Source organism: Triticum aestivum, chromosome 3B (assembly GCF_018294505.1).
Source record: "Triticum aestivum cultivar Chinese Spring chromosome 3B, IWGSC CS RefSeq v2.1, whole genome shotgun sequence".
NCBI lineage: Eukaryota > Viridiplantae > Streptophyta > Magnoliopsida > Poales > Poaceae > Triticum > Triticum aestivum.
Genome location: NC_057801.1, coordinates 400,179,601 through 400,194,356, shown reverse-complemented (window position 1 = coordinate 400,194,356; position 14,756 = coordinate 400,179,601). Strand labels below are relative to the sequence as shown.

At 43.2% G+C, this 14,756-nt stretch overlaps 1 protein-coding gene across 2 annotated transcripts; it reads right to left on the bottom strand.

Annotated features, from left to right (window-relative positions):
- Nucleotides 1–2,457: 2,457 nt before the first annotated feature.
- LOC123070058 (serine/threonine protein phosphatase 2A 55 kDa regulatory subunit B beta isoform) lies at nucleotides 2,458–10,002 on the bottom strand. Of its 2 annotated transcripts, none has more exons than XM_044493073.1 (14): nucleotides 9,688–10,002; nucleotides 8,064–8,167; nucleotides 7,851–7,946; nucleotides 7,646–7,765; nucleotides 7,135–7,299; nucleotides 6,855–6,946; nucleotides 6,119–6,237; nucleotides 4,590–4,713; nucleotides 4,333–4,456; nucleotides 3,760–3,828; nucleotides 3,561–3,652; nucleotides 3,400–3,477; nucleotides 3,177–3,244; nucleotides 2,458–3,090 (listed from the first exon to the last, which is right to left on the bottom strand). In XM_044493073.1, exons 1-14 carry the CDS (start codon nucleotides 9,809–9,811, stop codon nucleotides 2,954–2,956), a joined length of 1,512 nt encoding a protein of 503 aa, XP_044349008.1. In that variant the 5' UTR covers nucleotides 9,812–10,002; the 3' UTR covers nucleotides 2,458–2,953. The 2 variants fall into 2 exon arrangements, with proteins under 2 accessions (XP_044349008.1, XP_044349007.1); XM_044493072.1 differs by having other exon boundaries at nucleotides 7,132–7,299; nucleotides 9,688–10,001.
- Between the last annotated feature and the right edge of the window lie 4,754 nt (nucleotides 10,003–14,756).

Genomic DNA, 14,756 nt, shown 5'->3' with positions numbered 1-14,756 from the left:
TCGCACGCCTCGTGGTCATTAGTCTGGAGCTTGACGGTGAAATATTTGCATCATAGCTCGAAATTTGGCTCACATGAGAGGAAGGCTTCATAGAATGTGATGAAGCATGTGATGTGCAAGATGGAGTTTGGGGCTAGGTGGTGGAATTGAAGTGAAGAAGACTTCTGGGAAAAGGATGAATAGGGAAACCGAGGCCGCGGAGGAGATGTGAGACCAAAATTACCCGCTCGCCCATGCAGGGTTGAAGCACAATGACATAATATATATAGGGGGCGCCCTCACCGTTGGTCAGAGTAGAATGGGCCAGAGCGATCTCCAGAGCTGGCAAGTACCCAGCCTTGGAGAGCTGCGCGATCGGCTCCTGTGACACCGTGGTGCCCTTCCATCGCCCTTTTGTGTGGGAGGCCGTCGATGCCTCCCATGCCACCTACTTCTCGGCCTTGGAGGCCTTCATCGCCTGGGCTTGCTTGCCAGCCATGGATGCAGGTAGGTGGAATGGGAGGCTTAGTGGAAGTTTTCGGGCTCAAGAACAGCGGATGCTTGGGCCCAGGAGCTCCAGGAAGAAGACAAGAGCTAGAAGGAATGGGAGCATAAACTTGGCTCCTCCTTACGCTTGGCCTTTTATAGGCAGTGGTAAATGTGAAGCGTCGGTAGGGTAATTCCGTCACGTGACAATAAATCGTGTGTTTCCCCCATGCGGCGTGCTATAATCACACACGGGAATTGTGGGGGCGGTTGATTAAATGACCATATCGAGGCACACAATCTCTTTACTATAAGACGTGACAAAGGTGGGGCCACAATGCACTCACGACGCTATATTGACCGACGAGTCAGTGGCGTTGCATAGCCACGTGGTTTGATAGATGAGACTGGTCTGTGCTGTCAGAACCAGGCTAGGCTATCATCACGGGTCAAGCGCGGGAATACTTAGCGACTAAGGAAAAGTTGCGCGAAAAAATTTCCGATATCCAACTTAGCGAGGAGACGACGAAGAACTCACTGGAAAATGTAGAGAGGGCGTGATAACTCTTCGGATACATGTGGACGAACAAGACATCGGACGTAGGGGGAATTCGTTGAAGCAGTTTTCAAGACCGATGACCCAAGACGAAGAAGAGCTCGGAAGATCCGAGGGATGTCTCCAAACTTGAAGACTGGTTTAGGAGCTACTGATGGTGTCTCAGAATTGGGGTCATTCACCATGTCGTGTCCCGGCCAGGTGGGCCGGGCCGAGGACCCCATGTCGGTTCACTAGTGGACCACATCAAGGCGGACCATGGCTTGAAGAAGGAATACTTCCGAAGACTTGGCGCCTACTCCAAATACTTAGATGTCGTCTACAACACAATTACCTTATACATAGCCGACCTTGGTATAACCCTAGCCACCCCTGGTATCTATATAAACCAGGGGACAGGGCTCGTACATGAAATCATTGATCTCAGGGTAGATCAACTTGTGCTTTGCGCTCCATCCCAAATCAATACTCCCTCTGTAAAGAAATATAAGAGCGTTTAGATCACTAAAGTAGTGATCTAAATGCTCTTATTTTTTTTACGGGGGGAGTACAACATAAGCAGGACATATCTCCTCGGAGAGCCCGGACTTGGGTAAATCATGTGTCCCTGTTACCATTGCATCTAGGCTACTAGCTCGGGACCCCCTACCCGAGATCTACCGGAATCGACTCTGTCACAGTCCTCCACGGCTCTGATGTATTCGACTTGTACTCCAAGCCTTCCAGAATCTACATGCAATCAGCTATGGCCCATCCAAAGTGGCCCAAGACAGAACCGACTTAGGGGGTCACGACCCACCAAGCCGGGACTCGACATGGCGAGGACCCCCTCGGCCGGGATGCCGATAGTAGCCCCTGAAGCGGTCTTCAAACTTGGCTGCGCCTCGGGTCATCCAAGTTGCACGGCATCTTCAGTCACCGGCTTGAAACTGGCTCAACGAAACTTGTCACCACATAGCCGCTCTTCTGTCGTATGGCCTCCGAGGTGGTGTAGACCACCTCGGTTTTGAAAATGTAGACAATGTAGTCCTTCCTGCATATAAGAAGACTTCCCCACACAACCAGTCGTTTGTATCTTTTCTTTTGGATTAGTTTGAATTGCTTACCATACATGCCACGTGGTTGATATCTTTTCTTGGACATCCTTTTTGTAGCATTGATCCCGGTCATAGTCAGTCCATCTTCCACGTACGGGTATGGCAATCTCTTGATCTCTAGAAAAAAAAAAGGGTGCCGATCTCTTTTTGGATTCTCTCGAAAAGAAAAAAAAACTCCTTTTGGAACTCGGATAGGAATGACTTTAATTTCAAATGCTTGTACTTTTGAAGGCATTTGAGTTATAAAGAAACAAGCCTACAGGATGATATCAGTATTTGTGAGTGATGCGACAAAAAAAACATGGGACTCGCATAGCTTTTCTGCTCACACAACAAATGGACATCGCAGAACAGGTGCAGTAGACATCACTTTCCGTATAGCACGGTGTCTGTACTGACGCTGGGAGGAATGAGAAAGGTCACTATTGAAATAGAAAATTATCAAAAACATGAATGCCCCTGATGCTACAAGCCCCACGATTCCATCGCAACGGCAGGTCATCCCCTTGTCATCTACTGGAGATGCCCAAAAGTTTTGTTCCTTCCAAATGGTGAACCAGAATCTTATCTTAAACCTAAATGAACCTATAGGGGAAAGACAGGCCTTTCCCCTATAAAATAAAAAAATAATCAGAATCAAGCTGCTTCCCGGGAATGATCCAGTCACTTCCTCTTGGACTCTTGGACAGCTCTATATATGGAACTCAAAAGAACAGCATGTGACTGGCCCAAAATACACCATCTCCCTGATTTGCCGCACCAGGGATAATGTAACTCCTCTTCTCGCCGGGAGCAGCTACCAAAAAATACTGTCCCTTCGCTCATTTCCCGTGTTTTACGCATAGTACATGTACAAGCTGTTGGCTGCAGCACAGGCAATTAAATTCTCGGACGGGTGCCATGCCAAATGGAGCAGTTTTGTGCTTAAGTCGTAGGAGTTCCCGTTCGCATCTATTCCAGTGTTCTCTGCACCTGCATAAGATTTACAATATACATAGCTGCAATGAAAAGCCTCTGCAGCTCAAGTACGAAGCATAAATAGCTGCAATAAAGCTAACCTCGTCTAACAACCCTTGTAAGACTACCTAGAGATCTCGCAGGCCGTGCGGGATTCTGAATCTGCCTTCTGCACAAGTAGGAAAAACGATGGAATCAAGAAGCCCTAGCACCATGGTATATTATTTTAGCAACCATTGGTAAACAAACAATCAATTTCACAAGCACGCATAGTAGCAGCGAACATACACTGATTTATATGATGTGAAAAGAGGAATTAATTACCTTGTAGGGTTTCGAGTTGCTTCAAGTGTTGTCACCTCACTGCCACCAGCACCACAATTGAACACTCGGAAAATATTGCTGAAGGAACACAGATTAACGAACCATTAATTCCATGAAGGAAACTAAGTTGTGCTACAACGGAGCTGAGCATACCAACCTACCTGTAAGAACCAGTTGCTACTCGCAACCCATCGCCACTTTGACAACATTCAAATTTGTCAAAAATCGAGTCGTTTTCATATAAATCACATAACTGCAGTTTAAGAGAACACGTGAAATAGAGTTACTCCAGAGAAATATGTGTTGCTCATCATCCTCAAAGAACTATCAAATCATAGATCTTAACATCGGAGAAATTACCTTAGGCCTTAGGTACTCGTGAACCTGGAACGTTGCAACTGGACCAGAATCCATATTAACATCCCATAGCTGTAATAGGAGATAAACAATCTAATCGTGGTAAAGCACCAAAATAGAACTGTTTGCAAAATGATTGCTACTGGGTTACTGCAGATAGATAACGCTTACATAGCTAAATGTAGTAGTATACTACCTAAGTTCTATAGAGCAGCAGCTTCCATGATGAAATGAACTACTAAGTACAAGAAATAATTTAAGTATTACAAAGATAGACACAGTCATGGTGCATTGGTGATTGCATGACTATGATTGATTTGTGAAGAGTGAATTGCGTATATATAAAGGGTCACCTCAATCAGAACCTACGGGTTGACCTTCAATATCAGCTTACAAAGAAAATAAAAATATCTCTACAGTAGACATGTTAACTTGGTTATACTGTATCAGGGATTACAATGCAATCAACTACCTTCATTTTAATTGAGGAAACAAAGGGAAGTGCAGGGTGGGGGTCAACAAATGAACTGATTATGAAACTTAAAGCAGTCACGCAAAGAAGTTTCAGAAAGAGACCTTCAAAGTCATGTAGTCACGACTAACAATATGTCTCCCGTCCATGGAGAACTTTATGTCAGAAATTGAGGCTATAATCTCAGTAAAAAAGGATCTTGAACCTGGGGCCTCATGCTGCTCAAAGCTACAAGAGCAAAAGGCAACTTTAAGATGATCAATTTGAGACAGTGCTAACAAATCAATATCCACCGTTTGTTCTTCTAAACATAGTACTGAATATTGAAATATTAAAAGGAACAAGTCAAATGGAAGCTCACAGTTTGGAATGAGTATCACAAAGAGCTGACTGCCGCAGGTCAACGAGTCGAATGGAGCCCTTTGAGCTACTATATGCCAGTGTATTACAGTGAGAAGGGTGGAACTCCGCAGATGTTATAACCTCTGCAGATTTACAGAATAAAAACGTAACTGCCAGAGACATGTTAAGCAAACAGATGTCACCTCAAAAACTTGAAGAACATGTAAATACAAAGGTCAATTAGGATAGACCTGTAACACCTACAACCCGTGTTTGAAGTAAGAACTATGCATCCATTTCACCTATAACCAATTTTAGTTGACTATTTCGTTATTTACATGATGTGCGGTTCAGTACTACTAGGTGGAGGAGGAGTTAGGGTCTGTTTGGTTTGAGCCAGCGCCAGCCTTGCCAATCGTTGGCTTGCCAAAATATTGGCGCAGGAATCAGCCGCCCATGCCTTGCCAAAATATTGGGTGAGAATTGAACTAGAGATGTTGTGGAGGCGTGGGCGTGCCAATTATTTGGCATGCAACCAAATGGATACCTAGAGTTGGTCAACTACCAATATTTTGGCAGGGCGCCTTGAGGCAATGATCCAAACAGCCCCTTAGGCTTGATGGGCAGGTGGTGCCTCAGAAGGACACCTTTCGATATTTGGGGTCAATGCTGCAGGAGGATGGGGGTATTGATGAAGATGTGAACCATCAAATTAAAGCAGGATGGATGAAGTGGCGCCAAGCTTCTAGCATTCTCTGTGACAAGAGAGTGCCACAAAAGCTAAAAGGCAAGTTCTACAGGACGGCGGTTCGACCCGCAATGTTGTATGGCGCTGAGTGTAGGCCGACTAAAAGGCCTGCGACATGTTCAACAGTTAGGTGTGGCGGAGATGCGTATGTTGAGATGGATGTGTAGCCACACGAGGAAGGATCGAGTCAAGAATGATGATATACGAGATAGAGTTGGGGTAGCACCAATTGAAGAGAAGCTTGTCCAACATCATCTGAGATGGTTTGGGCATATTCAGCGCAGGCCTCCAGAAGCTGCAGTGCATAGCGGATGGCTAAAGCGTGCGGAGAATGTCAAGAGAGGTCGGGGTAGACCGAATTTGACATGGGAGGAGTCCGTTAAGAGAGACTTGAAGAATTGGAGTATCACCAAAGAACTAGCTATGCACAGGGGTGCGTGGAAGCTTGCTATCCATGTGCCATAGCCATGAGTTGGTTGCGAGATCTTATGGGTTTCACCTCTAGCCTACCCCAACTTGTTTGGGACTAAAGGCTTTGTTGTTGCTGTTGTTGTTGTTGTATTTCCTTATTTACATGAAAAGAAATAATGTTCCCATGACTCAGGACCGTATAAACACTTGTAGCTGTAGTATATGTCATGAGGACTAAACTAGTCAATCATAGCTGTATGGGAGGGTATCTTTTTCTGACTAAGTGAGTTGAGGCTATAAATGTTTTTGTTCTCGAACATATAGCTTTAGCTATACAAAGCATGCTTCTAGAAAGCACAGCTAAGAGTTTGTAGATTTGGAAGTAATACCGGTGAGATCCTCCATGTTCGTTGGTTTAACGTCAACAATGTTGAAACTTTGATTGCTAATTTCCAAATTCCAAAGATTTATCCGCAAATCATCTGCTGATATAAATGTCTCACCATCACTGCGAAGGAAAGAACAAGAAGCAATTTATGTCACTGCATAAAAACGAACAGATTTTAGCTAAGCTGAATCAACGTACATAAGGTGCACAACAGTAAAGTATATACTCCCGATGACTACCTTGAAAGTGGGAGATCATGCATTAAAAGAGAATTATGTTTGTACATGCAACGGTGGGTGACTTTATTTAGGTACTTGAGAAAGTCGGAAAACAAGCACATATGTACATCATGTTAGACTATGTGCACCAGCAAAAAAAAGATGCAGATTTATGAACAGACATGCACCACACAATATTTTGGAGGACATTTAATCATATCACTGCATGATTTTTCGCAGGTATAACCCTGCATGTATAAAATTAACTCATAAGCATATATATGAAGTCTAATGCTTTACCTTCTAACATACAGCCAACCACACATGAAATTCTACAGATGGAAGTCTCAAAACACAAAAATATGGTAAGACTAAATAAATGTGTATTTTGCAGAACAACTTGGGTGAACTTTACCCATACTTTCAAAGTTGGCGTCATGAGCTTGTAAGGTTTGCAAGTCAACTTTGTAATATTAACTACGGTACAACTAATTGTTAAGCATGAGTAATGTCCAAGACCTGTTATTTGAAATGGAATTGATATGGTAATCATGTGCATGAGCATAGACTCTACGGCAATTTGCAGCGAGACTTGTTTCCTGGCTTGTAACCTGTTGTATAGGAATGGTTAGGTAAATGTAGCAAATCAAGAAGATACAGGTAAAATCAAGGACAGGTATCAGACTGAGAATCATATGAAGATCATGTTCAGCTCAACAAGAAGACGAGAAATTAACACAATGGTAGTGTCTGATAAGTTCAAAAAATATTTCTTCAGATTTGAGTTGAGTACAACTACCACAGGCAGGCGAAGTAAAGGAAGTCCACCAGGCTTCAAAATTCCACCATTTGGAGTACGTGCGCTTGAACCACACATAGTACTGCCAACAGGGCTACCATTTGCAGGAGCATTTGAAGGGTTCATATTCATCTCACATATTTTTTTAACCTTCTTTTCTTGGACCTATACAAGGTAGCTTCATTAAGCACAAATTCTTTCTCAGTTGCACCTTACTATGCCAATAAGTAAATAGACCTTCAAAAGAGTAGGTAAATAAAGTAACCCAAAACATATTCACACAGAGAAATGTGTAAAATGTAAACATAAAACAAAACAAAATCATCAATAGGTTGCACGGACATATGTACATGAAGCAAAAATGTACACCAAGCAGACAAACTAAAAAACACCGGAGGGTTGTTTATATTAGCAGATTGACTACAAAGGGTTTTCAAGAAATTGCAAGCTAGAAGGTGTGGAGCAGTTGACTTTAAGAGGAAATGTCCAGCTATTGTTCAATAAAGCATACCTTCCAAAACTTGATCGTTTTGTCATTTGTGGACAGAAGAAACGATGCGCCATTCGTTTCTTGGCACCACTTTATCTTGTTAATCTTCTCTTCAATTTCCAAGCTTTTAAGGTAATCAAACTATTTCCATAACAAGACCGCTTGGTCAAATTGCAGGTACTTCACAAAACTAATGCTGCACTTAACAGTTCTCATAAAGGTATACCTCTGGTTCATGGCTTTGAAACTCAGTTTTGTAACGAAATTCTGGATGCCTGCTGATAGAATAATCGGCTTTCTCAGCATCTTTTCTAGAGACGTGCTAAACAAAAACAGACAGAAAATATTCAGCCATCGAACACAACAATAAAATCCCAGAAGTACATGCATCCTCTGATTTTTTTTTATCACAAAACACAAGTCAGTTCTATGTACATACATCTTTGGCATCTGTCCTTTCAAACAAAACAACTCGGCCACCTCTGTCTCCAGTGGCAAGATGATGTCCTAATTTATTGAACTCTATTGCAGAGATGATGTCAACTGCAGAGAACAATACGAAAAACAGTAAGATTAAGTTAATATGAAGACGTACCATATTATGGCAGCCTATGTTTGGTCGTACAAGAAGCATTGGGGATAAACATGTATAATAGCATGCAATCATACATACTTATTAATTTCATCACAAACAAACACATAGAAAAACAAGGTTAAAAGCCTACAAAGCCAAGATGCAACAGAAGGAAAAGGTGCCAAGAATAGCACTGTTTTCATCAAGTGTTTGCGAGCCTTCAGTAACTTGAAAGCAGTAGAGTGCCAGTGTTACATGAGCTGTGTGGTCAATTGGCATCACAGGTTTTTGAGAACATTGCCACCATGCTCATATGCTCATATACACACCAAAGTCCATCAAGTGCGGAAGCTTTTTTAGAAGTTGGCCCCACAGGGTTTTGCTCTAGCACCGCCACTGAAGCAGTAGATTGACTCATAACAAGTTCAATTCAGCCGAGCAAAACAATAAAAAGACTGAGGATCAATATTAACCGAAACTAAGTGATTGTGTTAAACCAGGCGCTAGTGCTACAGACCAACATAATGGAAATGACCAAGCATTTAAAAATCCATGCGATTCACAAATATGACAATCAGAAGCAGTTAGCGAAATTAGCAATTGAGATTGAAGAACAAAGCAACACAGGCAACATTCTCATGTTCTATCAAGAGCTTGACCTTCTTTTCCCTAAAAAGGGTTTGACCTTTTAGGTGTATGCCAAGTGACACTGCGGCGAGCTAGATTGGGATAGATGAACAATAATCAAGTATGAAAATGAAAATGAACAGAAACAAAATCCATTCATACATGTTCCAGTGCGCGTCCATCTTTGCCTGAAAATCATGAATTCTGTGTTGGGATTTTTGTTATCATCCGCCTACTGTTTCAAGAAATAATAAGGCGTACGCCCAAACCCAAGCTCTATTGTATCGTCCTATTTCATATCACTAAACTTACAGAAGTACAAGAACAGACAATCATGATTGTTGGACACTCGCTGCACGACAACATGCATTTGTCTGGTCAGAGTCAATTGCCAACCTAAACACGCAACCATGAAAACTTATTACATATACACAGCCCAACTTATGGTATTCAGCTTGACTCCTACAGTATATGACACACTACTCTACCCTCTAATGGAAAGACCTTGACTGCTCCACAGAATGGCACGGTGCCTACACATGTACGTACTAGTGAAAACTACCTAAACAGCATCAACAACAGGATGCATCACTGATCTGAAGGAGACGAAGCAACAAATCCCACGTCCCCGGCACCAAAGCATCGAGCTTTGGCACAAGACATCCGAAGCCACCTCTACAGCGGGCGAGTTCGTGGGTCGATCCGCGCAGGAATTTCCCAGAAATCTCATGATAAGCAGCCATTCACGGCTCCTGGCCTCACACACAGCTCGGGAGCAGAGAAACACTGAGATCCAGCTGGTACCAGCGACGAAGAAACCAAAAGGAGGGAGAATAGAGAGCAGAGAGGGGTCGATCGGTACCATCCTGGACGTCCTCGCCGGCGCCACGCTCGCCAAAGACCTGCGAGAACCTCCAGTCGAGCGGCACCTGGGGGGACGGGGCCGGGGCCTCCGTGGGCTCGGGCGCCGCTGCCCCGTTCATCATGTAGGGCTGGATCGGACGCGTGGGCGCGGGCGCGGGCGGGAGGAGGCGGGGCGGGATCGGTGGCGGGGTTCCCCGACGAAGGCGAGGGGGGTGGCGCGATGGTGCGGTGCTACGCGGCGGGTGTGGCGAGGCCGGCGAGGGTTTGGGGTTTCATGGGGCCAAATGGCCAATAAGAAAGGGAGATTGGGAGGGGAGGAGGGTGGTGGGGGCGGGGGCGGGGGCGGGGCGGGCGCATACGACAACCGAGAGGGAAGGAAGAAAGCAAAAGAAAATGGTTTCCCGATTTATGATGCGGTCATTCTTGGCGTCATCGGTCGCCATTGCCGGGAGCGACTGCCCTGCCCTCGCCGCGACGACGAAAACATGGATGGATGGAGGAGTAAATCGGGTTGTCGCATTGCCATTGCTAGCTGCTGCGCGTCCTCTCTCTGTCTCTCGAAATAAAAAGTAAACTGCTATGTGTCTTTCTTTCATGACTAGAAAGATGTCCCTACGTTGCAATGGGCATCAATATTCTATTCTAATACATTAGCTTGTAATTTATCTGTCAATAATAATGCGATCATGTAAATGAATGTTCATCAATTTTGACCGTGAATTATTTTATATTTTTATTAGAAGTTTCGTAAGTAAATTAAAGTGGAATTGGTCCAGAATGTAAGTAAATTAACATAATTGATTATCATCTAAGGTGGCTCGCCGATGAAGGCAAAGTCATTGTCGTTAAACGAATCAGACCCAAGCAACACTCCGGACACTCCATCGAACTCAAGATCTAGCACCCTGCATGACTAATACGTAAGAGGAGGAAACCATACCTCCTTGCCACGAGCCACAAACCCATCACGCAATCCACCATCTTTCAGATGTCGTCGATGCATAACACAATCTGCATCTACTTGTGGACTACATTGCTAGCTCCGTGTCGACTCTGAAGTAAACGTCGTCGCAATGGCGTAGTCCGAGGATACAGGTCCACCACGAGGATGTCGCCGCCACCACACCACCCTTACTTGAACAGACTAGTTTCAAATCCAACCCCAACACGGATCGCCTCGTCGGGGAAGGATCCAAAGATTTTTTATTCGACGCCACCATCACCATCGCAAAAGTCAAGACGATGAACAACCCTAACCCTGGGTTACTAATGCCTAAACGATCAAAACGCGTGGATCCGACGATCCCCCTCACCCCCGGGACCTTGTCGGCGGAGGGGAGCCGCCAGAGGACGGCGGCGGAGGCCAGATCGCCCTTGGAAGAAAGAAAATGATACCTGTCCAGTGGACATATCGATACACGACGACGCTCCTATTGTAAATAAAAAAAGTGCTATGATCCTTATGATATAAATGAGACACGTATTATCATGCGAGAAATAAATGTTATTACTACTATATGTATAGGTATACCTACATACCTGCCCGTGCCCTGTGGTACGTGAAAATGAAGAGGATCTCCACTTGCTGCATTCCTACCGGGAAAGCATCGTTGGCTTTCACGATCCATGGCACCTTGTACTACCTCCGTTTCAGTTTACAAGTCCTATGCATATACCTAGGTTGCTAATTTTATCACCATAATATAAACTATATATCACAAAAATTATACCTTTTGAAAGTAGAAACTCCGAAGTTTATGTTGGTATATTTTTTGTAATATATGACTTGTATTAGGTTGGTCAAATTGACGATCTAGGGGTACGCGCACGCCCTGTAAACTGAGAGAGAGGTAGTACTAGTTTGTACGAAGACAATCATTGTGTCACCCGTCTTTCCTTCCGCTGTTAGTTAACCATAATCATGGTTTGCAGGCAGGTTACAGCTGTCTCTGGCCACAATATTACCACATCCTTTCACCAAAGCTAAGACAACAACATTGTGGCATGAGCTGACATCAACCCGTATTACTCCCTCCATTTCTTTATACAAAGCCATAAACTCAAATTATAGGTACCAAGCTAAGATCAACCAGTATTACTCCCTCCATTCCTTTATACAAGGACACACACTCAAATTACAGGTATCAAGCTGAGATCAACCCGTATTACTCCCTACATTCCCTTATACAAGACCACAAACTCAAATTACAGGTACCAAGATAAAATTTAATGTGCTTTGCAAGCCAACCTTTATTTCGTTAATGGAAATCATTAATACGCCTACATGTATGCAAGGAAGGAATGGGAAGGAAGTAGTACATCGTCATTATGACTACATGCATGCAAGTATTAAATAAGTTGCTAGTACGAGAAAACATCATTAATTTTTGCCTCGATTACTGTTAATGGCCTTGTATAGATGCAAAATGTATTTTTACAGTGGCCTTGTATAAGGAAATGGAGGGAGTATTGGACACCACCAACAACCTTATGTGTAAGCTTAATCTTAGTCACTTATTCACTCTTTATCTTTTAGTACTAATAACGATGTACTCCCTCCGTCCCATAATATAAGAGCGTTTTTTATACTACACTAATGTAAAAAACGCTCTTATACTATGGGACAGAGGGGGTATATTCCAGTACATATCACTGTGTAATTACAGTTTAGGTTGTCTTTGATAGCAAAGTATATTGTAAAAACCAAAGTATTGAAAACTATAGTGATTTAACTTGTAGGTACTAAAAACCGAGTGCAGCGTTTCGGTGCCCAGACTCATTTGCACCTGGTCAGTAAAAAAATCAAAATAAACACTAGCAAAATTCCAAAAAAAATTGTGTGGTAGATAATTTGATGCGTGAGGTTCGCTCCAATTTGTAGATCATTTGGACATCTGAGCAGCTCTCAATAAAAAAGACAAATCGGGAGTGCGTGAACCGTAAACATTTTTACAGGCCCTGGATTTGTTTTTTTTGCCAACAGCTGCTCAAATGTCCAAATGATTTGAAAATTGGAGCGAAGCTCACGCCTCAAAATATCAACCACACAAAAAATTAGAATTTTTTTTTGAAATTTTCTAGTATTTGATTTGATTTTTTTTCGTAGGGGTGGGTGCAGCTGAGCCCGGGCTCAGAAATGGATTATCACTAAAAACCACAATTTTGATATAACAAAGTATTTTAAAGTATTATAAACATTGTGGACCTATTTGGCAAGAACTTATATGCACCAACTAAAATTGCAAACGCTCGTGTTGCTAGCTAGCTAGAGTTGCAAGCTGATGAACAGCCATGCACAGAGCACCAACATGCACAAACTAGTGCAACCACTGACTAATTGAACGGACGGACAAGCTCGATGTTACACTCACCAAGATGCAATCGAACTAGTATAACGTCCTGGCGCGGAGCAAGGACCTGACACTTTGCAACACGGCTATGCCGGCGGCGCACCACGCAAAGCGGAGCGGCGCATGGACAAAAACGGCTTCGTCATCCCGGACAGGCCAGTCCGTCATGCAAAGCGAAAAAGGGATTGGACAGACATGACTTTCAAGAAAAATTGGAGCAAACAGCAGGAGGAACCTTTTCGATTTCTTCATGGTCGGCGACCAAGACACCCTCCACGGACGACAGGGTGGCGGCGGTGGCTAAGGATGGGCTTCTTTTTCAGGTGCTCTGTTTTGAAAAAAGAGGTTCATGGTTGTTTTTTTCATGTAGAGAAAATACCGTGGTTTAGGGAATACTATTGTATTAATATTGCAGTTTTGTATGGTTGTCAAACAGCTCACAGTAATTTAATATGGTAATCATAAAAACTGTAGTATCCTTATAATCGTTGGTCCAATTCATGGTGTCGCGGTGAGGGCCTGGTTGGAAGGCAGGGTATGAAAAAACACAGTGTAATAGTAATGCAGGCGAAAAAACAAGGGTTCAAGAAGAGGCTCAACGAACTACCTCCCTCAAGCTCAACACCTCACCGCGGGAAACAAGTTCAAGAAACCAGGTAAACCATTTCCCAGCTACTCGGTTCTATGCTCTTTTGAGGACTCACAAATTTCTAAGCTCGTTAGGGGTGCGGCTGTTGTTTTAGAAGGGGACGTAGGTCGTCAAGGACTACTATTAATTGTTGGTCCAACTCATTAAAGTGTCTCAGGGAAGGCCCGTTTCGAATGTGGGGTAAAAATGCAAAAAATGCAATAGTAATTGATGACCCACAAGTGTAGGGGATCTATCGTAGTCCTTTCGATAAGTAAGAGTGTCGAACCCAACGAGGAGCAGAAGGAAATAATAAGCGGTTTTCGATAAGGTTTTCTTTGCAAGCACTGAAATAGTAGGTGATAGATAGTTTTGTGATAAGATAAATAGTAACGAGCAAAAAGTAAATAAAGTAAATAAAGTGCAGCAAGGTGGCTCAATCCTTTAGGTAGCAAAGGATAAGCCTGGACAAATTCTAATAATGAAAAAGGAGCTCCCGAGGACACATTGGGAATTATCGTCAAGCTAGTTTCAATCATGTTCATATGATTCACGTTCGGTACTTTGATAATTTGATATGTGGGTGGACCGGTACTTAGCTACTTCCCTAACTTGGACAAGCATCCCACTTATGATTAACCCCTATTACAAGCATCCACAACTACAAAAGAAGGTATTAACGTAAACCTAACCACATCATTAAGCATATGGATCCATATCAACCCCTAACGAAGCAACGCATAAACAAGGGTTTAAGATTTTGTCACTCTAGCAACCCATCATCTACTTATTGCTTCCCCATGCCTTCCTCTAGGCCCAAATAATGGTGAAGTGTCATGTAGTCGACGTTCACATAACACCACTAGAGGAAAAGATAACATACATCTCATCAAAATATCGAACGAATACCAAATTCACATGACTACTAATAGCAAGACTTCACCCATGTCCTCAGGAACAAACGTAACTACTCACGAAGCATATTCATGTTCATAATCAGAGGAGTAATAATATGCATAAAGGATCTGAACATATGATCTTCCACCAAGTAAACCAATTAGCATCAACTACAAGGAGTAATCAACACTA